Below are 25,562 nucleotides of genomic sequence, written 5' to 3' on the forward strand. Positions count from 1 at the left end.
ACGACTGTGGATGTTACTGCACTCGCTAAATAAGCTACAGGCTCGGCTAGTTTCAGTCTTTTTGCGTTACAGGACGAGAGACACAGGACACACATGCGCAGTCAGGACTGTTTGCCCCAATCCAAATGACGTATTTAGATGGACGCTGTTCGGATTTAGGATTAGCATAAATTTCCTGTCTTATTCGGAATACAATTACATTCCCATTGAGCTTTTTCCGATCACAATATTCCAATTGGCATGTTTACATGACGCACCAGCTCTTTACTCCAATTACTTATGTCCATGTAAACATAGCTATTGTCGATGATCTTAAACTGGATTTTGTGGCAGATAAGTATAGTTGATTGCTATATCACTGATGATTTTGTTGGTTGATTGTTATATATTTATTTTAACATTACAGCCGTCCTTTCATAACACTCATTCTCGGTATATGAACTCCTCCATGGTTCTGTTGTCTCCTAAACCACAGATGAAATGGAGTTTGCCTCCATTAGGATGAAACACTATGGCTGATTGCGAAAATAATCTGATTGTGATTCTGAAATTCAGTTGCGGCCTAATGAAATTTGTAGAAATGCATCGGCCCCTATTTCTAAAAGTATCTACTTCGTATTTTTTTTTCTGGGAGACCTATTGTCACAGTTTAATGAATGACACTACAAATACTTATTTTTTTTGCTTTTTTCTTACAAGGTCCAGATATATAGACATAACAAGTATTAAAGGTGCAGTATTGTCCAATTAAATCTAAAATTGTCATCAAAAAGCTGGCATCTTTACTGCTGTTTGTAGAAATCAGGAAAATTATTTTGTTCAAATTTCTTTCTAAATAAAACATGTTTCCCAGCTTACGTAATACACCTCATATGGCACAAATAATTCTGCAGTCTGAAGACTCTGTATTGAATTATAATTGCTACTAAAAATACTATTCAATGTTGAATAAAAACTATTTACCTTAAAAAAAAACACTACTCAGTCAGTGTCGTGTACAGGTGATACGTTCCCGTGTGAGGGTCTCACGCGAGAGTCATTCACTGTTGTGCGCATCTCTCTGTATGTTCAGCTTTTGGCTGCTTTGACACTTCATATAGGCTGAGTACACAGCGCAGGATCCATGATACTGACAGACAGACAGAAAGCTGCAGCAACCAACACAGTCTGTCTTTCACTGGTGGTGTAATTGTAATCAGGATAAAAAAAGCAGTGATTTTTAAAATTAAGGCTGAGCAAAGCACAGCTCACTAGCTGTGGCTGGCAAAGTCACAGAAGTGCATCAACTAAAGGGATGGGCCGTTGAGTTTACTTAGAGATCAAGCATCCGATACTTGGGATCAGCTTTTTCATTACCATAACCACTTATTGAAAATATAGTTCGCTGAAAAACATTTTTGCACTGTTTTATGTGCATCTACAAGTAGATTTTATTTAGTCTTGGCTAAATGCAGTGGAGATGGTTTTCTACATATTTATTGCTCTTGTCTGCGGAGGGAAATATGTTATGTTCTAATGCATTGCCAAACTCATCCTTAATGGCATTCATGTGTCCATATTTGTGAAACAGTGGATTAATACAATTCTGTAATGTTAGTTTCCATAAATAAATTTGTTTATCACATCATAGACACACTTATGTTTTCCAAGAAAACAACATGTTCCTAAAATTTGTTTAAATTTTAGGAACATGTTTTTAATTCCCCCCCCGTCACACGTTCCTTCAGTTATTATTTTGTCTTACCCAAGCTGACATAAGGCTGCAGATATCTGCGCTCAATTGGCCAGATGTGTCTAAATGCATTCCAAGCCTATATTCTATGTTGGACACAATTTAGCCAGAGAGGCTATAAAGTCAAATTCCAGTGACACAGTGCACCAAATGTGCCATGTTGCTGTGCAGAAGCTCAGTGACATGCTGTCTGGCATTAACCTACTTCGCTCTGTTATATTAAAACTTTCCTCTTAGCAGAGCAGCAAGGTTTAAAACAGCTTGTCTCTCCTTATTAAACACTTGTCACGAGTAAACAGGGCTAATTTCTTTTAACATCTTTTGTTACATCGGGTCTATTTTTGTTCTAAAGGTCCAGAGCGAGGAAGATCTTTTTGTTCTCCCAGTTATCTTGTCCTGCTTTCAGTTTGCTGGGCTGAGGACTCACCCTCTCTTCTGTTATGCTGAAATACGTCAACAGAGGGAAAGGAAATCTTATGTGAAAACAAGTCTTCAGAGCATGCAGATGAATTAGTCGTCAGTTGTCAGGTCTGACAGAAGGTCAGCGGGTTTCCTGCGGGAAGACGAATTTCAAGAAGCAAGCTTAGGGATCGTACTCAGAGGTTTGCGCTCACCTTGTATTTGACCCGCTGGGCTAATTAAAAACACAGAAGCGAAATAAGGGAAGTTATCTTTTTTCAATTACGTTCTTGCTAAAGCATCACAGACAGGCTAGGATTTCTTTCACCTTCTCAAGACACTTTGTCTGTTTTCATGCAAATTATTCACCTGCTGAGGATCAGGCCAGTTTTCTCAATTATTATTTTTTATGAATTAATCATTGTCCTCACTTTCTGACAGGACTGTTATTCCTTTTAATTCACATTGGAAAAGCAGCTGAATGTTATATAAGTGGTATTATTATTATTATTATTATTATTATTATTATTATTATTATTATTATTATTATTATTATTATTATTATTATTATTATTATTGTTGATGTTGTTGTTGTTATTATTATAGGCACAAGGGGAGACCCTAGCACAGTGTTTACATCCATAGGTGACCATTTTAAATAAGAAGCTTACCTTTTACCTGTTATTTTCACCCTCTGGCGTTTAGCTTTAACTGTAGGAATGCAAGGCACTTTCTGAATCAGTTTCTTCTTTCATACATAAATTAAAGGATGATGTTTAAAAGGAATGGGTGGAAAAAAAGAAACTTGTATAGGAAGTTTGAAGCGTACATTCATGATTAGTACAATGTATGATATGAAGGCATTTAGGGTGATTCTTTCTGTTGTAGGTCACTTTCATTTACACCTCAAGCTCAAGTGAACGATGACACATATAGTTTTCTTTATGTCTTAAAAGATCATTAAAAATAAAATCTCATGAAAATATTATGAAGACTTGCTCAGTGGAAACACTTCGAACAGAGTAGATATAGCATGAATATTTTATCTGGCATTCTGAGTCTAAAGATAAATTGTTGTGGTTTATAATCTCAGCCTTTACCTTGTGCTTGGTGATGAGGAGTCTGAAGTCTGAAATTATGGTTCCTCTTTGCAGTGGTTGGAAATGTTTTGAAATACAGTAAAATTAAGTATTAAGTAACTATTTAAGCATCATGAATGCTCAAACTTCAAATCTGCAACACTATTATTCCAGTACTGACCAAACAATCTGGGGATTGATTCTCTCTGACACCTTGTTCAGTCTTTGCTACAAAGTTTTAACGGGGGTTTAGCCCAGTATAAGCAAGGTATACCAAATAAAGTGGCTACTGGGCACGTTTCACTGACATTAACCCACATGTTTTATACGGTCCAGCAATGTCTCAGCTTCTCTATTACAGAGTTTTATGATTTGATCAAAATTACATTAATACTATCTTACAGTGAGTTGCCTTCATTTACCTTCAGCTGTACTTTGGAATGATGTAAATAAGATTTTTCTGTTTCAATTTGGCCTGTAGCTTTAGGTCACGCTTCCAAATATTGTTCCAATTGGACATAATGAGAGATGAGAATTAGAAATGAGCCATACTGCATAACAAATGGTGTACCATGATAAATATTTCACGATAAACCCAAAATGATTGTTTGAAAAAAATAAAATCTTTGGAGTTGTTAGTTTGAATGTTTGAACTATTTCTTTCTATTTGTAGATAAAGTATTTCATGTCATTAGGTCATAAAATGAACAATGGGACATTTCGATTTTTAGAAGGTTTGTTTGAGAGGCTCTTGATATTAAAGCCACCAAAACAGTCATCATATGTAGTTTAAAAAAAATCATACCATACCTCTTTCAATCAAAACATTTTGAGCTCCCACTGCTATATAAAAAAAGCATATATACAGATTTCTATTTCCAGAACTGTTTTGTAAGTATTTTTGCTTTGGTGCTTGAGTCATGTTCAAGGAAATTGAGTGAATAAATAGTGCATGACGGCAGCCAAATTGTCAAATATAAATCACGAGGAGAGATGAGATCAGTGGGAATCTACTTTACTGCTTATTCATTATTTACCCTTTTGTATTCCCCCTCCGGTCCCTCTGAAGTTTTGGAGCTCAGTCCCTCTGCTCTTCACAACACTGGCATTCAGGCTATTTTAAGTCATTAATTTAGAGTATCAGGGTAAGGACTGTTTAAGAAAGAGCCAGAAAACAAATAAATATGCACAAGTCACTGCCTTTGGTACAACTGCATTTCAAGGTCTCGGAGAAATTATGTAAATAAAACATGATAGACATGTTATAAAAAATCCATGTGTGATTTAATTATTAATACTTTTGACCAAATAAAACTAAACAAATTCAACCTATTGTGGATCTCTGTCGTGTTTCATTCACCTTAAATGAGGTTTTTAAATTTTTATACATGCATACAAAATGCTGGCGGCACAGGTCATTGCCATCAGCTTACAGAACTTCAGGCTCTTCACAGGGGGTTCAGCAACATCCTCGTAAAGGTTGTGAAGAGGTCCGCAGCTGTGTAGCAGTAGCAATTGTGTAATGCATCAACCTCCATTTACGGCTGCCAGCATCAGGCTGCTTGCTACTTTTTCCTCACGACTGTCCTAAGCAAAACATTTCACGACTCAAACTATGCAGTTGTGAACGAGCAGAGACAAGGCATTAAATGTGAACAGAGGTGTCAAGTAACAAAGTACAAATACTTCGTTACTGTATTTAAGTACACTTTTTAGGTATCTATACTTTTCTCCATTACTTATTTTTCTTCCTACTTCTTACTTCTACTCATTACATTTTCACACAAGTATCTGTACTTTCTATTCCTTACATTTTTAAAACAAACGTTACTCGTTACTCTTGGCTTCAGTTTAAAATTTATAAATATTTATTTCACGTAATGTGCGTCATCCAATGCAGATCATTGGCTCCATCCACACCTAGTGAGAACTAGTGTAAATGGATGAGTCATATAACGCAAACACTCATTCTGAAACATTGGTTAGCTATTCTATAGCTATTCTCTTTTTCTCTCTCTCTTTCTGGCAGTTCTGCAGGCTTGAATACTACCGCTGTTTGGAATTGAATTCCAATAAAGTTTGAGAGAGAACATGCTCCTTGAGTGACTTTGTCTTTGACTAATGGGTTAATGATTATGTTGTGTCTTGGGCCACATGTAGAACTAATCAGTGTTTAAATTAAGCTTTCAATTCATATAGTGGCATTTTTTTAAAGGTTACTTTATACTTTTATACTTTAAGTAGTTTTTGGAGCACATACTTTTTCACTTTTACTTGAGTAAAGAGGTCAAGTTGATACTTCAACTTTTACCAGAGTGTTTTTAAACTGCAGTATCTATACTTCTACTTAAGTAACAAATGTGTGTACTTTTGACACCACTGAATGTGAACCTGTTTACAGTGGTGTCCAGGAATGAAGGTAAAAAAAAATAGATTTCTGAGACGATGATGCACCCATCATCAACACTCACCTTTTGTCATTTCCCTTTACCCCCTGAAGAAACACCAGTTGCTCTTTGTTGTGTCACAGCTCATTGCTCTCTTCTGCCAAAAGCAGCTATCATCTGTCTGGATGAAATAAGGCTATCTCTTCTGAGGGCTCAGCTTAAGTCCACGTGACACAACTTCCTTCCAGGACCTTCACGCCAGACGGGCAGCACCCAAACAGGGGGAATTAAACGGCGCTCATCTTTGTGGCCCTGGAAATTTTAAAGGGATGCTGGTGGATTTGGGTAATAGCTTGTAAAAGTGTTTGTATGTTTTTAGAGGAAGTTGACAGTTTACCATGTCTTGCAAAAGTTTTTATACCTCTTGGACCCTTTTGCCTTCTTCGTAAACATACAAATCTGAAATGTTTTCCTTTAGATCTCTTGAGCACCTTTACTCTGATTCCCATAAATAAAATCCGTTGAATCCGAAAAATGCAGGGCAATCCTGGAAGAAAGCCTTGTTAGTGATGAAAGACCTGAGACTGGAACAGGGGTATAACTTCCAGCATTTCAACAGCCTTAAACATACAGGCAGAGCTACAGTAGAGATAGCTTAGATCAAACATTATTCATTTTATTTGAACAGTTTCATTAAACTCACGCCTTAAATCCCAATGAAAAGCTGCGGCTGTCAGAACTTTATGTTCACAAACACACTCCTTCCAATCTGATGCCGCCTGAGCTGTCGAGTAAGGCGGAATCGACACCCACAGTTCAATTTTTTATTTTAAGAATATGTCCTTTTACATTTCCATTTCTGTGTCCATTGAATTTGAAATAATCCCAAAATAATATCCAATACAATGTTTTGCATACTTATCAAGCGGACCACTATAGCGAAAGCAGCAATGCTCCACTTGTGAAAGTAAATCTTTTGAGCTTTTTTGGCATTAAGACAGGAATTCCTTGTGCTACACTGCCAGATGGGACACGTGGGAGTTTCCAAATTATAATTATGCGCCACTGTGTGTTGGTGTATCTTAATAAAATACAATAACGTTTGTTGCAACATGAACATGTGCAAAAACCTAACGAGTAGCAATGCTTTTGCAAAGTGCTGTAAATAGCAGGAAATATGCTCACTAGTGTCAAAGATGGGGCATATATACTTAAACACTGCAAAAACGGAACTTAAAATAAGTAAAATGTTCTTAAAATTAGTGTATTTGTCCTTGATTTGAGCAGGTAAATAAGATGATTTGCCAATGGAATAAGATTTATGCACTTAAAATAGGAACAACTCATCTACATGATCTTATTTCAAGTGCAGGATGTCTAATTATCTTATTTTAGGGGTCAAAATACTCATTCCATTGGCAAATAATCTTATTCACCTGCTCAAATCAAGGACAAATACACTAACTTTAAGAACATTTGACTTATTTTAAGATCCATTTTTGCAGTGAAGATGTTTAAGTTTACTTAAATAACATTGAAAGTAATCACAGCATTCTTGTTTTATTCTGGGGTTTTATTCCAGGGCACTAAAATTCTTTATAAAAAGTGATAGGAGAAGCTCTCTGGTACTTAGAAGTCTAGTGTAAAAATAACTTTCTAATGCATGTTGCCACAATGTGTCCTGCCTGAGCATGTGGAGATACTTCATGTCCAGCTGTCTCCCCTCAGCCCTCAGGAGAGCATATAAAGGCTGGAGGAGCATTTGCCCACCTGCGTTTATTTGTGTGCATATATCGTTTCCCGCGGGAACGGCAGGGGTCAGGTGTGACGCAGTGAAGGTTGTGATACGCAGATTAGGTCTACTGCCGCGCAGCCCGGTGAATCGCTGCATTTTTTTTTTACATTCCCCTGTGCGCTTACACATGGCTACATTGCGTTTGAGTTTTTGTGTGTTCGCTCTTCTCTGCAGCCTGTGGTGGATAAATGTTTCTATGCTCTGATAGCTATAGGAGTTACTCACGGCTGCTTTGTGTACAGCGGGGGTCATCAGCCCTTAATTAGAGGAGGGCTTAAAGCGACGTATGGCAGCTACTGATGTAGCACATCTGAGGATGTTTTGTACCTGCTGCTCAGAACATTGCCATTGATTTTTTTTTTTTTTCTGCATACGTGTGGCAACATCTCTGATTGTACAGTACCTTGCAAAAGTGTCTCGACCACTTGAGCTTCTTCACGTTATGTCAGATTGCATCCACAAACTTACATTTATTTTAGGCCAACAAAAAGTTGGGCATGGTGACATGTAAGAAAACGGAGAAGAAGTTTGAGTTTGTGGCCTACAATTTGTAATAGTTTCGTAAATGTCAATTTTTTTGTTTGCAGATTGACATTTGCTGCAGTTACAAATGCAGGTATTTTGTCCACCAGCTTTGTATATCTCCTTATTTAAATGTTTTAAAACACTTTATTCAATACATTTAAAAAACTAATCCCACACATTGCAATTTTTATCCATTCTTCTTTGCAGAATAGCTGAAGCTCAGTCGGATTGAAAGTAGAGCCTGATATTCTAGTCTTGCCACAAGTAATTGGATGTAGATGTGGACTTTGATATTGTAACACATGAAGATGCCATCATCTAAATTATTCCATCATAGCTTGGCTGTCTGTTTAGTGTTGTCCAAATGGAAGGCAAAGCAGTCTCAAGACCTTTGCAATTTCCAACAGGTTTAGTTTCCCTGCATTGCCCTGTATTTACGTCTCCCATCAACTCTTGGCTTTCCTGTCTCTGCAGAAGAAAAGCACCCCGACAGCAGCGTATTTGGCACTGGGCATGGAGTGTTCAGATGAACTCCACTGTTTAGTTTTCTCAGACATTTAGTGTTTGACATTAAGATGCGAGCTCTTTCTGTGTTCCCTTAGTCAGGGGTCGCAGCAGCAAGTCTTTACAATTTACATCAGACGTAGCAGAGACTTTACTGGGATTCAAACTCCTGTGTCCAAGATATGGACTTAGCCCACTGCATCACAGAGGGACTAACAGTGTTTTATATTAGGACAAAAGGTTTAATTTTGATGTCATCTGACTAGAGCATCTTAAACTACATGTTTACCATCTGGCCTACAGTGGCTTGTGCCAAAATGCAAATGGGACTCCTCATCACTTTGTTACAACGATGATTTGTGTCTGCCACTCTTGAAGGTCAGAGATGTTTAAATCCTGAGATATTAGTTAATAATCTAAAGCCTGTTTGAACTTTTCCACAACTTAATCCCTGACCTGAAAAAAATATCGAAAGAACCCCTGAAACCCTGATAGAACCGTATTTATACAGGGATTAAATAATATATGGGCAGATTTTTATTTAGATTCTTCAACGTGTATAATATTATTTCGGCTACTTTCTGTTGATCAGATTTAATCCTGATAAATGACATTAAAGGTTGTGCCTTTGATGTGCCAAAAATACGAATAAGTTCAAAGGTTCTAAATATGTTTGGAACGTACAGCATGTGATTCTTTGATGGCTGAGCCTGAAATGCACATGAACATGAGGTTGCATTCAGCGCTGATATCATGTGCAGGCAGCTCTCTTTTTATGATTGGATGTGTAAACAGTTGGGAAGTGCAAAAACATTATGTGTGTCCTCGGAGTGGGGTGAAGAAAATTCGCCAGATGAGAGCAGTAACCTTGGAAAGCGTCAGTGTGAGCCAGAGGAGCGCTGTCTGTCAAAACAGAAAATGTCACCAGGGAGAGAGGTTTCCTAGGATCTCTGAGCGGTTTATACTCTCTTCAGTGCCGTTTATGTGTTTTTCACATGCAAAACGAGACAAAGAGGTTCACAAAGAGGTTCAAGTTTGGGCACAAATATGGATCTTCCAAATGGACAACAACTGTAAGCACACTGACTAGTTAGAAAGTGGCATAAGAACAGCAAAGTCCTTCAGCCAAATGATTTGTCGATCTCAAAGGCCTGAACTCAGTCCCATAGAAATTTGTGAAAATGTGTTTATAAGGCCACCCTGCAAATCTAATTCAATAACACCTGTTCTGTCAGGAAGAATGGGCCAGATTATGAACCTTTCATCAGATGCTTGTGTTTTGATACACAAATGTTTGACCCCTGTCATATAGTTTAAAAGGCATTGCAACCAAATGCTAATGAGATGTATGTAAACGTTTGAATCCTAAGGAAGTGAAATGCATTTTCTGGCATTTAACAACGAGAAATAAATTTGCTAATCCTAACTGACCTAAAACAGGAAAACAAGAACCATTTAGTCTGGTTTAGTATCAGGGACAACAAATGTTATGATGCTTTTTATATGTTTTTTTTTTTAAATCTGGTCCCAATTGTGTGTGCAACATTTCCATCTGAAATTGCATTAGAACTTTTAATGTTCCTCCAGGGGTTTGGATTTCATCTCTAATAAAAAAATGCTGAAAATCTGTCATATTGTGTTGTATTGTGACTTCAGGGTTATTACAATAATACGGAACTGCAGTGGCATGTGCCTGCAGAAATATGGTGGTATGTTGAAAAGGGAATTATAGGCTTTATTGCAGAGGCTTACTGAGGAGCTGCAGCTGCATATTCACATGGGAAAACACTCACAAAGGTACATGGTTTGCTTTAGCTGGAGATGCAGTCACAGATCTCTTTAAATACGGCACCCTTGGAGAAATAATGTACTTCAAGGTAGTGGTAAAAGAAACCATTTACCATTTCCTGTAATTATTTCATAAAAAAATTTAGGAAATGTTAACAAGTCTGATGTAATACAAGAATCCTGACTTTCAAAAGCAACGTTTCTTTTTTTAATAAAATTTTAAAAGTTGCTTAATATACTTGCATAATCTGGTGCAAAATCTGTATCTTTTTCCATATCAAGACTTCAGTATTTATGATATTCTTTTAGTCTGTAGCACTGACAGATTTTTTAAAAACTTCTCGAGCTGAAAAGGATTAAAATCCCACTCTGAATATTAAACGGTTTTACCTTGATTCCGTCTGTTTGAATTACACTGCGTGCAGGAGATTGTCACTGTTGTGAAAACCTGCACCCACTCTCACATTTCTCATCACTAAGAGAGAAAACATGTTGTTGTTCTGCTTGCTTGAGTCGCACTAAGCTGATATTTGTATTTTTTTTCTTCCCTCCTGCTCAGATCATCGCATATCAGCCATATGGACGGTCTGTAGACTGGTGGGCGTACGGAGTTCTGCTGTATGAGATGCTGGCAGGACAGGTGAGTGGTTCAGACCAATAAAACAAATTCACAAAACAGTATCTCTTATGTAAATACTGTATTTACCACAGGTGCTACTGCCTATTTCACATAGGCTCGCTATGAGCTTCTCGGGTAGAAGTCCATCCGAGAGTGAAGCCTTACTGCTGTAATTGAGCGAACCAAAATGATTTTGTATTGCATTAAACAGCTGACATCTTTATCTTTTTGCTGTAGCAATCATTCATTTCTGATGGAATCAGTAGCTTGTATGTTTATTTTTGTACAGGTACAATCACAACCTTTAATTTATTTTACTAGACTTTAATGTGTATTCCAACACAACATACGGTAACATATAAGTGCAAAGTAAAGGAAACATATTTTACATATTTATGTCTGAAAAGTTTGTTGGTGTTTCATTCCAACACATAAAACATTTTGCTGTAGAAAGGCCTGCTCACAGCTACCTCCATGTTTCATCATTTGGATCGTTAGTTTAAAGGTTCCTGGTCACGTACTATGACTACTGCTGTGGCAGTAGCTAACTCTGGTTACATACAAAGGTCCTCAGATTTAATTATCGCGTCCTGTTGGCTTATTCTATTTTATTTCTGTGTTTTACACTTTGTTTTCGCTATATTTGTCAGTAAACAAAGAGCTTACCATAACAGGACCAATATTGAGCGTGCGTGCAGTGAGTAAACAAGGCGAAGCAAAAGAGCTGAGCAAGTGAGCATTGCCCAATGGAGGAGCAAAAAGAAAGAGGACAAGTCCAAGATCAAGTGTGAAAGATAATGTTTTGAATAAAAATGCACACCACACTTTTCAGATCATTTTGGGGGGAGAGGGGGAAATATTGAAAACCATGTGTTTTTGTCCTTTCACACTATATACTTTCACAAATCAATGTAACATATAGCATGTTATGAACTTTTTGGGTTTAAAATATTAAAACGTTCAGATGTCCCTTCTGTCCTGAACAAATAGGTTTCTATTTTGCTCTCCCATTTGTTTCACTCACTCGGGCTTTAATTTGCCGCTTAGCCACTGTGTCTTTGACCTGTTACTATTAATCAAACACAGATTTGACCTAAATCTGAGCGAGCTTAATGGTAGCATACAAACATTGTGCCCTATTTACACATACACTTTAGAAGATGCAGTTGTATCCACAACATCAATCAAAACCCACACGACAATAAGGGCAGTTCTAATTGTGTTAAACAACTACTTAAAAAGCTAAATCATAACTTTGTTTCACTATAAGCTTGAACTTTTTTGGTTTAAAAAATATATGTAAAATAACACAAAATCCCTAATGGATATCAACTGTTTTGTCAAAGGGACACAAAGGAAATATTTGGTAGACTAAGGATATTAAAGAAAAAAGCAGAAAGATATATATTCTCATGCACACAGGCTACCTCTGGTCGATAGGGACCACTGGTGTGGAAATGACGAATAATTCATTTTATGGACTGTCAAAAGACCCATATTATGGTAACTGATGATAAGGAGGGGGGAGAAAAGCTGGGTCATCCACTCCACCAACCTTACAAGGTCTTCCTGTGAAACATGATCTAATGTGCTGTTTCATATCTGCTGTTTCTGGCTTGTTTTCAATCTGTTCAGTTAAAAATATGTCAGCTTTTTTTTATCCTCCCATCATCTATAAAACAGTTTATTTAAAGTGGAAAAAAAGTGTAAAAGCCTCACTAATGTGCAACTTTATTGGTACAAAATAGTGACCATGTGTAATAAGAGCTTGGAAAAAGAATGTATTTATAAAGTTTCTAATAATGGATGAAACTCTAACATCCTGAACATCGTGTCCTTCCACCCACAGCCTCCATTTGATGGCGAGGATGAAGACGAGTTGTTCCAGTCCATTATGGAGCACAATGTTACTTACCCAAAGTCCATGTCAAAAGAAGCCGTCTCCATCTGCAAAGGGGTGAGTGGATAATGAGCTATTTTCCTTGTAAATCAAAGATGATTTGTTTGTAATTCTTTTTTCTGTAAATATGAAAACAGCAAAAGAGAAGCTGGTTTTAGCACTTAGTTTAAAATGTATGTGCATTTGAAAAAATACTGTAAACTATTTATTGTGAAACCTATTAACTGAACTGTGGTTGCTCTCCTCCCACTCTCGGCCCATCACTGGAAAACGCGACATTTCAGCTCAGTATCTGTCAAAACTTTTCAATTAAGCCAAAAACAACAAAACTTACTGTAAGGCTGTCAAAGTCCCTTCTGTTGATAGAGCTTTTAAGAGAAAATGTGGAAAGTGGATCTGAATAGTTTTTCTTAGACTACTTCAGATTGAAACTGCCCCAAGGTGTCCAGGACTTTCAGGAACATGGGAGCAAAGCTGGAAAAATACTACTAAATTTGGGAAACCTCATTTTGGTTTTCAGAGCAGTCATGATGATACTACGCTCCTCTTACTCCTTAAAAGTTCTCTGCTCTAGGACTTTTCCAAACAACCTGCAGAATTTTACTAGATATGTGAAGATTTCTGCAACTGGAAAATCAGTTTCAGCCTGGGGAAAAAAACACGAGCAGGACTATAATCTCCTCCCTCCACATCTGGAAATGCTGGTGCTTCTTTCTTTTTCACAGTGTGACAAATATATTATACATAATTATTAGGGAAGTTTATCACATATAACCTCTATGTGCAAGGAGTCTGGTCATAGCGCTACATTTATTTTTGTAGAGGTCATGAACGCATGTCACGGCTCCTTAATGAGATCTTTTTGGGTGCATCCAGACCAGTGGCAGGACAGCACTACCATTGGTTGGATTTCAGCGAACCTGCAGTGGGCCTGAAGAGGTTGTGGTTATACATGAGGCCAGCATGGCCAGTTATTCCTCAGACTTTCAGGTTCCCAATCCCAGCCAGTGTGTGTGAGCAACCATTGCTGCCACCTGACTTTATCCCACCCAGGGCCTTAAACACTGCCACCAGAAATTCAAACTACCACAATCTTACTGTGGAGGTTTTGTAAATCTTCACCACAGTTGCGTAACCTCTCCGGCTCTATCACGCATACATTTTGACGCATCCCAGGAATGCTTTCTAACCACCCGCAGAGACCATCCAATTATATGCTGATTTCTTTACTTATTTTTTATGGAAGTGGTGATGACACATTAATAAGGTGGGAAGAGGGCCTTTGTCTTTCTAACACCTCACATTAAAACCTGTGACACCTAACGCATTTAAATGTGGAAAGCTTCATTCAGGTTCATTTCTTTCACTCCCTATGTTATAAGGTTATTTATTGTTAAAGCACAGAAGACAAACCTCCTCGGCTCTGTAAGCCCAGAGGTTTCAGATTTTATACTGCATGATTTTGTTATCTTTAATGAAGATGATATTTGTATGTTTTTGTAAGCCAACGTTTGTTTTTAATTAGGTTCTTCAAATCACCAACAGCTGACATTACTCAATAGAGTCATAAACCCAAACACTTGAAACCATTTAAAAGTCCTCCAGTCTGTGGTATTAATTATGCAAATTCTTGAAGCACATGGGGTAATTCATTTCTTATTAATGACTGTGCTTTTTTTTCAAAACCTTATGTAATACCGATAATCTACTTATCAATAATCATTTTACTTACAATAATTAACTTTTGTAGTCAGCCATTTTTTCTTTTTTTCCCCTCCTGCATCATACAATGATACAAATGTTTGAATAAAAGTGTTTTAGCTGCAGTCGCCAATTATGGTGTTGTTGTTGTTGTCACTTTAACCTCACAGCTAAAAAGGCCTTCAGCTCGAAACCCAGCTACGTGGGCCTTTTTGTGACATGTTTATGCATGTTTATTCCCTGCACTAAAAATATGCATTTCAAGGTGGTTTTAATAGCATCAGCCCAAAAATATGTTTTGTCTGAGGTTCTCTCTCTGGGTGATAACTTTGAAAATAAAATATATACTGTGTATATTATCCACAGATAATAGCCTGATCAATTTGGATTTAGGGATGTGGGGATGTTGCATAATTTATCCGGTTTTACTGGAAGGTTCAGAACTCAAACTAGTATTGCATGAGGGTTATTTTTTTTTATTGTGAATTGATCCTCAGGATAAAAGGATATTATTTAGACCAAAAGGTTTATATAGCGGTATGTAAAAGATGAGAAATATTTCAGTCAGATTTCTCACGGTTCGACATCAATATCAGCAGAAGTTTAGTTTTAGGCTTTGACAGCACTGCTTTGGGCTTTGTCCTGCAGACTATTGACAAACTAATCAAAGTCCAAAACATTTTCAACTGATACAGAAAAAAAAAAAAAAAAAAACACACCGGCTGTGAATTAGAAGAATGCATTATAAAAGCTTTTGGTTTTTCATCCCAAGGCTGTGTAAAATGGATGATCCGTGTAGTAATGTGCTTTGTCTTTCTGTCCCTTTCTGCCCTCTTTCCCCCCTTCATGTTGTATTTTGCTTAGAAGTGTGCCTGTGTCCTGCACTCTTAACACTCTACTGCATTCACAGTGTTTATGTTCTCATACTGTAGGGACTTGCCTCTCAAAAATGTTTAAATAATTTCACTCAAAGGCTTTTTTAGGAAAATGAACAGGTTTGGTGTCAGTCATGATTACCATTTAGCACATAATGCCAATGGGTTTTTTTATAGTGCAAACTTGCTGTTATTTGGTAAACTGCATGTTTCCTGCTTTCAGCCGGTAATAAGCTACAGTTATTAACAAAATAACACACAGTTCCCAGCAGAATTTCAACCCACTCAAAGACATTTGAAGACTGTAGCACAATTACAAGAAACAGTGGTTAGTAGACAATGGACAGATGGAGGGAGAATTTACTCCGAGAAGGAGGGTGATGCTGGAGATCTCACTGAAATCTTGGAAAACGTGTAATACCCCATTATCATTAGCACCCCTGATGTGTAAATGCCTTAAAATACCTTTTTTAATGTCAGCTGCATAATGGCCCTTTTTAAAATACCATCTTCTAATTTGACTAAATTCATTTAGTAGTAAAATAAATCCTAACGATTAACCAAAAAAAGGATTTAGTGCCACAATTAGTTCTGCTGCTAGCAACTCCTATGAGATTAAAATAACTGAAGCATTATAACAATTTATACTTTACTTTCTTGCTAGACATGACTTCTGTTACTGTGGTGAGCTGAAGAAGCCATGAGACAGGAACTTTAGTTTTTAGTGCAAATCCAGCGTTCCTTACCGCACTTAACACAGGATTACAACTTTATTGACACTGAACAACAACTTAAGCATTGAACAAAAGCCATTAATCAGCTTTGATCATGGTGTGGCTTTGCTGGCCACACCCATTGCTATGGAGTCAGCCAAATGCAGACCGGAAAACTCTGTTCACATAAGAAATGACAGTAACTGCATTAAATGCCCTGCAGCTTAACACAGTAACATCATGAAAATGGTCGCATGAGTCCTCAACTCAATCTCGAATAAGCGGAAGACAATGGATGAATGGATTATTTTGCTTGACACAGTTAAACGCTGTAAATTCCACTCCCTTAATCCCAATATTCATGGACTAATCAAAACAGGTAGAGCATGATGTTCCTCACACCCCTTTCCATTTCTTCACCTAACATCATGTTTTTCATCAGGAATTCAATTTCTTGTGTAGGTCGAACCCTGATTCCCAAATTATTAGAATTCACTTATGACAAAGATGTGTGTTTTAAAAACATTTGCTTTCCTCAACCCCCAGATGCAGATCTCATCTTACTCTTTGCAAAGCTTCCTGTATATTTATTTCTTCCCACATTGCCCATCCCATCTACAAATTTTAAGCTCCCAGCAGGAACTGCATGGTGCCGCAAATTTTGACAGAAACCAGGACACGTGTGACTAAACCATCAGCTGATTGGTCTTGATGTGGTGCAGGTGTTGAAATTAAATTAGCACCAGAAAGAAAAATGTTGTAAAAATGTCCACACTATTTTTCTTTTTTGGATGGTGATTGTACATCACACTTTTTTGATATGAGGCTTGCAGGCTTTTACTTGCTCGGTGTGAGGTGTTTCATCCTAATGGTGTGTTTGGTAGCAGTGTGATTTTTTGCACCAACTGACAGCCTGTGTGCAGGCCTAAACCAGCTATTTTTATGTATTTTTTTTTTGCCATCCAAGGCAGTCTACAGGTTGAATTCATGTCACAGGATCAGCTAATGTAGAGAAGCAAATAATCTGACACTGATATTCATGACTGACAAAAATGTAAGGTTTTTATATATAATGTGATATGCATGTTTGCATATTGTTCAACTTACGTTGTCTCAAGGCACTTCAAGTCAATTCAGTTGACTCATAGAGACATATCCCAATTCAAGAGCACACATTCTGCTCAGAAGTGTGCAAATCCTAATCATTGGCTTAAAACAGAATGCAGCTGATATGAAAAAAAATATATACAAAATAATAAAATAGCTGGCTAGCTGGCTGAGCACAAAGGAACTGGTAGTTAAAGCACATGTGATCATATCAGATGAGAAGAGACGTTCTGGCAAGGATTCTTCTTCTTCTTCTTCTTTTTGTTTTATGGCGGTTGGCAAACAACTTTCAGGTGCATTACCGCCACCTTCTGGACTGGAGTATGAACCAGATGTCTAATCCCTATAATCTCCCTATTAGACCTGTTTTCCTAAGAAACCTAAACACAGATTTAAAAACCACATCTCCAGAAGATTTTTGTAGCAGATCTCTAATATTTAATTTAACTTTATTCCTATTTAACTCTTCTACTAATTCCTCTCTTTCTAGATTATATTTATTACATTCCATAAAAATATGTATAACTGTTTCCAACTTTCCACAAAAATTACATAACCCCGTACTATGTTTATTTATTATTTTCAAAGTACTATTTAACCCTACATGTCCAAATCTTAATCTAGATATAATATCTTCCTCTTGTTTATTCCTATTTTCTTTTCTACACTCCCCCACTTTTTTTTGAATATTATAATAAAACCTTGCCTTCTTTTCACCCTCCCATTTTTCCTGCCACTTCTTTTTGTAATATATTTTACTTATACTCCTTATCTCATTTTTACTATATTTACCTTCCAGTTCGACTTCATTTCTCTTACTCGCACTCTTTGCAAATGTATCTGCTAATTCATTTCCAACTATTCCAGTATGAGCCGGAATCCAAATAAATTTAACAGTACATCCATTTTTTCCCATTTTACGTATTGATTTATTTATATCTATCAGAATGTCTTGTCTTGCTTCCGACTCTTGTTCCATAATACTTATTAATGCACTACTTGAATCAGAACAAATTAACACTTTCTTTTCGCTTAATTCTTCACTCCATTTTAACGCCATTGAAATAGCCAGTAACTCTCCTGTGTATACATTCAAACTATCCATTAATCTTTTATTTTCCATAATGTTTAAATCTGGAATTATAAATGCTATCCCTACTCTATCATTTACCATCTTTGATGCATCTGTATATATTTGTAAGTATTCTCCATATACCCTTCTTATGTATCTTTCCACCTCTCCTTCTACCGTTTGTCTTCCTTCTTCCAACAATGTTAAATCAACTTTTATCTCTTTTTGTATCCAAGGCGGATTACATGAAAAATCCACGACCGGGCTAATTAAACATTGATTTAATCCTATTTCCTTTATTTCTTTATTTATTATCCATCCAAAACTATTTATTTTTACATTCTTAACACTTTCTTGGCATGGTTGTAATATATTATTTATAGGATAACTTTTTTTATGCCCTTTTACTTTTGCCCAAAACCCTACTCCTAATTGTTTCCTTCTTAACTCCAATGGCATTTCCCCCATTTCTACCTGTAGTGCTGACACTGGTGTCGTCTTCATTGCCCCACAGCAAATTCTTAACGCTTGATACTGTTGGCAAGGATGAGTAGGCTGAGGCAGGTGTATGTAGGCCGGTGAACAGGTGACCAGAGTTCACTAATTAGTGCAGCAGGTGGGTCTGATTAACAGCAAGGTGTTGACTGCAAGGAGACTGAGCTGATTGGCTAGTAGCTGAGAGGTGAAGGCTGATCCAAGAAAAGTCCAAAATAAACAAAGAAAAACCTCAATAATGACACAGCATTGGTGTACTTATCTTTGACATACCACATAAAAAAGAAGATCTTGAACATAGTAACTCCAACTCAGTACCTGTTCTGCCATTATTAAACCTGAAACAAACAGGTCTTGCACCAATCTTTTCCTCTTTAGCACTTTCCATTCTTACGACTGTTCTGTCTGAACGGGTTGCTGCACGAGTGTGCAAAGATTAATGTGTACTTTGAATGTATAAAGGATATGTGTGCTATCATAAGACAAGTTTTCTTTGTTGTATCGCAGAGGTTTGGATAGCCCAATATTTGCTAACTTGCCTCACAGTTGAAATATAATAATAAGGGTTTCCATTTGAAGGTTATCAAACACTTTAAATTAGTTACAATTTTAGGATATTATTTTGAACCTTTTTAATTAAAACCACTCCAATAACAAATGTTTATATCTGCGGTTCAGTGTTGGCATACAAATCTTGTTTTACTTCCTCAACTAGGTGCAAATCGTCTTGTCACGTTATTCCAGGGTGAGCTGAGGAGACAGCAGTTCTCTGAAGGCAGAGCAAGCAGAGGGAGAACAAGGAGAAAGCCATTATGTCACACATTTTCAGGCCCATCTGTCATATGCTGACCTAGAAAGGCAGTACAATCAAATTTCGAAAGACACAGAAACAACAGAGCAGCAATCACTTTTTTTTACTGAGATACATTCAAAGCTATTAGCATATTTAAAGGAGCAATAAGCAAAATGTAATTATTTTAGATTAAAAATGAACAAAACATAGTGATGTGAAGAACTAAATGTATTTTAGATAGAAAATGTTATGACGTCACACACTATCTCTCTGTATTGTTCTCCAGTCTCTTGCTTACAAAGCCAGAAAGAGGTGTGGCTTGTCACACATCTTGTTTTGGTCTACAGACAGTGCTTAATAGCCCCCCTAGTGGAGAAATACTGCACATTGCTCCTTTAATTATTTAAGTTGGGCCCCTTATAATCTAGTATTTTGTTGCATCATTGCACAGAAATGTATTACTGTTAAAAAAATAGTTTCTATCAGCCACAAACACACACTCACAAACACACACCCCAGGTACCTGTTTTTTATCCCAAGCTCCCCAAATGGAGAATGGTATCACGGGTATTACTCCTTACAAGGGTGGCATACAACTTTTTTTAAGTGGTTTTAAATGCACAAACGTTATTCCATTGACATTGACACTGAGCTGAAGTGATACATCTGCTATTAAAGAGACATGCTTTACTTAATTGTTTTGGCTTGACCCATCTTATATTTTATTGATTGATTTCATATATTACCAGCTGATGATCAAACACCCATCCAAACGTTTGGGCTGCGGCGATGAAGGAGAGAGAGACATCAGAGAACATGCCTTCTTCAGACGGATCGACTGGGATCGCCTTGAGAACAGAGAGATACAGCCACCCTTCAAGCCTAAAGTGGTGAGTGGACCATGTTCGGGCCAGAAAAAGCCATGGCTAGTGGTTTTTACCACTGCTCTGAAGCAGATTATTCTTCTTTAAAATAGGTCCTAAAACTTCTTCTTATGAGGAATATTTTTGTGGTTGTAGTTTATGATTTGGTGCAGAAAATGGTGCACCGGTGTTTGTTTTCTGGGATGGACTGCTCATGCCTCCCCTCTGCAGGACAGAGGGGACTCTGGAGTCTGTACAACCTAAAGTAGAAAATTAAATAAAGTAGAAAATTAAATAAAATCTGAAAAAAATTACATGCACAAAGAATATAACTTGGACATCTAAACAAAGTCTTAAGATCTGTTGCGTAAACGTTTACTTGTACCAATTTGAAACATACAAATTTGTTGGCAGCTCATAAAAAGATGTGTAAAAAGCCTTAAAAGAGCCATTTTATGACACTGTATAGCATGATGTGTTTTTTTACTTCTTTCTTTCACTCCAAACCCATCTTCATTGTTCGTTGTCAAATAGCTCAAACTTAGACCGATCTGACCAAAGCACACAGTTTTAGATACAATTCCTGTAGAATTTAGCAAGCAAATTTTTCATTGAAGGGTAGAAATTTAATTTCTTTGGCTCTTTTTACACGTTTTCAGGTGAAAACGGAACAGTTTGGTTGTGTTTATACTGTCCATTTACACAAAACAGTGTTTTCCCTAACAATGGCACAGTTTGAAAACAGGTTCCAGTGTGTAATGGTTCAAAAATATCCCGGCTTTAGCATGCCTCCCAAAAAAGAGTTTAGGTTTTGTTATAGAGAAGTGGAACCCTATGATGCCACTCTTTGTTGCATTGCAGGACATTCTTTCCAAGTGAGTGTTTTAAAGCAGTAAAATATCACTTTATTTTAAGGCTTTTTACACATTTTTACTAGAAGAGACAACAGAACTTTCTGTAACTCTGCCACATATTGTAAATCTGCCAATTATGTTTTTTTGTCTACAAATCAATTTAAAAATGTAATGTTTTCATTACATATTTATGTGATCTGTCCATGAACTCTGGCACATTCTTTATAAGTAAAATACAGTACAGTACTTTTACACCAGACGATGATTTAAAAAGAGTGGAATTAAAAGAAGCTTATTAGGGTTGCTAAATTTAGTACATATTCCCCATGCTGAGAAGATTTTAAGCAACACATTATTAATTAATATCTTGCTAACAACAAGCAGTTAAGAAATGGTTGTATGGTGGGAGTCTTTGTTTTAATAAAATATAATGTAATTTAGATCTACCTCATTAAAATTTTCTTTTCCTTTCTAGTAGGATAAATTGAGTAGCATAAATTTAGTAAGATAAATTGACAATCTGTGTGACAGTCTTTGTTCAGGCCAACTGGGATAGTTGATGTTTTGGAATAAAAAAAGCCATTAAGAGAGAGGGACAGTTTCAGGAATGGAAAGGAGGAAAGGAACAGATTGCCCAAACCAATTCTGAGAATCACATACAGTTCTATACCAATAAAGTGGCACAGCATATTCTCTGTTAACGCAAACATTTTACAAATAATTTCAGGATTGCAAGAAATGATCTGGTTCTTACCAGATCCTAATGTTTTTTTTTTTTTAGTTTTGTAAACCACAACACTTGTCATATTGCACCCAGCCACAAAACACAGATGAAAAGCCAAGCTAAAATGCAAAATGACAAAAAACAGTGAAGGTCTTGACCTACATAATCCTCTTTTAATGCTTAACCTTTTGAGTAAAAGTGAAATCACACATCTAAGTTAATTTGACTTCCAGTAGACCCTTTTTGTGGTGTTAACCACAGATTGTTTAAAAACATTATTATTAGTATAAAATTAGTATTTTAAACATTTAATGGATTAAATAAATAATAATAACAAATATAGTGTTGTTTTTAGGGCATCTGACCCAATAGGTAATTTTAAATGACCATTAAATTGCTGGTAATAAATTCCGAATCCACACTTCATTCTTTGAATTGTTCATGACACAAATTCATGAATGTTCATCAGACTCCGGGCTCTGTACAGAATACATATAAGCTGCATTTCTTTCAAAAAAATCAACCCATGAACCAAGTTCGTTTCGTGTTGCCTATAAATGAGTGTGTTCCATATATATTCATTTTTAAACTTCAGCTCTCCACTGCTTCAACCCTCAAGGGCTCCACTTCCTCTAATCAGGTGAATCATGGTCTCCTTGGTTATGTAGTTACCCACTGAGTGGATGCATTGTGTGTGCCTGGTGTGTGTATTTACAAGGAAAATGTTGGTGTGTGGGAGTTAGCTGAAGAAAATGATGGTTATTATGGATTTTGAAAAGTACCGAAGGAAGGGTCCATTGCTTCTGCATCAGTTTGTTGCTTGGGTGTGTTGTATGGAGTAGTGATTAATATTAGTAGGAACTAAAATATTAGAGAGAACAAGTGTAAATCCGGTGGCTTAAAATGTATTGAATCACCTTGAACTTTTCCACTTTTTGCCATGTTACAACATAACACATTTTATTGGAATTTCTGTGTAATATTCCAGCATGAACTAGTGTAAAATTGTGTGGTGGAAGGAAAATGATAGTAGGTCTAAAATGTTCTCTTCTTTGGCAAATAAAAACCAAAATGTGCAGCGTATATTTGTATTTAAAAACCTGAGTCAACACTTTCTGGAACAGGGTTCAACAACCTGCGGCTCTTGATAACTTTGGGAAAAAATTACAAAGAATTTAGGTTCTTTTTTTTTTTTTTAATGTAAAGGTAATACAAAAAGAGCTGTCCAGAGTGTACCCCGCCTCTCGCCCATTGACAGCTGGAGATAGGCACCAGCACCCCTCGCGACCCCAACAGGGATAAGCGTGTCAAAACAATTCTACAGAAAAAAAAGATAGCAAAAAAAAATAAGATAAAATATGTTTCCTTTGATTTATAGGTCATAGCTTGACTTATAATGAACTGTAGTTTATTTGTAGCAAATTTTAGCTACAACACAATTTTGTGTTGCTTTACATGATGCAAACATAGGAAAGAAAATGCACATAAAAATATGTTGCAGAGGCATAATAAAAGAAAATACAGAAATGTTGGACTGCAGACAGAAATTAATTATGCTTCAGTTAATAGTGTAAATACAACAGTCAAAAGGAACTTTGAAGAAATGGGGTTTGAACCTTAATTTAAAAGAACTCAGGGTTTCAGCATTTTTGGAGTTTCTTATAGTTTGTAGCAGTAGCTCGCTGTGAAGTCCATTAATTCCTGATCATGGACAGCTCAAAGGGCATTATCCCGCTTATACCATGGTCACTTATAAAAAAATTTTTAAAAAAAAAATCAATTATTAATAAATTAATGTTTTTTTTTCACCGTTAAAATTGTACATTTTTCACAAGAAGCAGCTGAGATAACTATTTCTCTTTTGTGACGTGTTGCCAAAGTAACTAACGTCAACTGTCTTGCCGTTACCAGCAAACGTTTGAGCCAGCGCAATAATTTAGAGCAATCAGGCTATTTGAAGGTAACTTGTGTCCTATAACACTTTTTAACAGACACCCTGCAGCCAATCAGAATCGAGTATTCACCCAGACCAGAGTATAATGGTTTCTAACACTGCAATACAATTTATCATATCTTTATCCCTGACCTGGCTGGTGTATTGTTCTTGATCTTCAGGATGCTGTTTGCCCAGTAATGTTCTTTAACAAGGACCTTCATAGAACAGCTGAGTTCACACTGAGATTAAATTACACAGAAGGGGACGTTCTTCTCTAATTACTTTGACTCCTTAAGGCAATTGTTTGCACTCAACTTTATGATGTGGGTTTTGACGTAAAGGGGGTTAATTACAAGTGCACACCAAACCTTTTGGATTTTTATTAAAAGGGACATATGTTTTAAATCCTTCCTTTTCACATTCAAATCTTTCAGTTGTGGTCTATATAAAGTGGAACTACAATGCTTTTGTCTGAATTCCGCGTTGTTGTTGCCCCACAGCCCCTCTTTTGCTCCTCTTCTGATGTGCATCTGAGAGCAGCTCATTTTGGTGCTGTCTCTTTAAATCTAGAGGAGGCTCTACACACCCCACCCCCTTCCAGGTTGCATTGTTGTAGTATGCTGGGGGGGGGGGGGGCGTTGTAATGAACTGTGTGGGTTAATACACCCAATAACTGAACATTTTCATTTATATACTTGTAGCTTCGGTATCCTTTAGCTTGGGCTACAAAATTGCGGATAAAAATGTTGGATTTGCAAAACCTGTGAGCTGGAAACTCATGACCCTTTTTAGCTCCTCTGTAGCAAATACTGTGACGTAATTGTTGAAAAAACATAATTAAGAATGGAGAAAACTGAATGGCTTGAAAAATATGGCCCAAACAGAATATAAAGATATCTATTCAGTACCTGGACAGGCTAATGTTCTGCACTCCTAGAGGGTCGAAATACACAACAAAAATGTATTAAAAGTCTAACAATAGATTTTTGCTTTAAAAATAAATTAAAACATTGCACGTGTTATATGTCCAGTTCATAATTATGTGCTACGTTGTGTTTTGCTATCAAGAAAAATCCTAAATAAACACATTGAAGTTTGTGGCTATAATGTGACAAAATGTGGAAAGCTCAGGGTTATGAAATGCGCTACTCTGGGTACATTTAAGTTGCAGGGAGGCATCCAAATGTGCATGCTCATTGCATAGTGCATGCTCGCATGGTTTCCAGATGGATGCAGAGATACTCAAAAGAGGAGAGAGCTAGAAAGAGAGGAAGGACCAACTGAATCTAACCTATAAACATGGTCACCCTCTGCAGAATGATTCATTTTGCCCCATTTTCCATGCAATGTAACATTGAATTATTTCTGAGTCTATTACCAATAACTGGCTATCATAACACACTACCCTCTCACCCTTCATGTAATCCATTCTTTCCTCTCAAACCTCTCCCTTTTCTTATCTCATATTTTTTTTTTTTTTTGTTTCTCAATCACACTTCAGTTGGCTGTGACAGATGTAGAATTGCAGTTATTAAAACTGTCATTAACAGGGAGAGTCGCACCATCTGTATTATGGTGGACAAAGACTTTGGACAGTATGGAGGACAGTTATTGTGGGAGGATGACTGTCATGGCAGGTGTAGTTAGCATTAATCCATATTTATAGAAGATGACTGTGTCACTTTGCAGCTGTCTAATGAA

The 25,562-nt window shown here is 36.8% G+C and overlaps 1 protein-coding gene across 7 annotated transcripts in view; it reads left to right on the forward strand.

Moving 5' to 3' along the window:
- Positions 1 to 25,562, forward strand: part of prkcaa (protein kinase C, alpha, a) — a 173,527-nt gene that overhangs the window by 139,378 nt on the left and 8,587 nt on the right. For 3 of the 7 annotated variants that reach the window (XM_036144901.1, XM_021322381.2, XM_021322382.2), the window contains 4 exons: positions 10,769 to 10,849; positions 12,678 to 12,785; positions 20,234 to 20,374; positions 22,521 to 22,565. In XM_036144901.1, the coding sequence (XP_036000794.1) occupies positions 10,769 to 10,849; positions 12,678 to 12,785; positions 20,234 to 20,374; positions 22,521 to 22,565 (375 nt within the window). The remainder of the gene's footprint in view (positions 1 to 10,768; positions 10,850 to 12,677; positions 12,786 to 20,233; positions 20,375 to 22,520; positions 22,566 to 25,562) is intronic. The other 4 variants (XM_036144903.1, XM_036144904.1, XM_012874165.3 and 1 more) reach the window with 2 other exon arrangements.

The sequence above is a fragment of the Fundulus heteroclitus genome, chromosome 13 (genome assembly GCF_011125445.2).
Source record: "Fundulus heteroclitus isolate FHET01 chromosome 13, MU-UCD_Fhet_4.1, whole genome shotgun sequence".
In the NCBI taxonomy this organism is placed as follows: Eukaryota; Metazoa; Chordata; class Actinopteri; order Cyprinodontiformes; family Fundulidae; genus Fundulus; species Fundulus heteroclitus.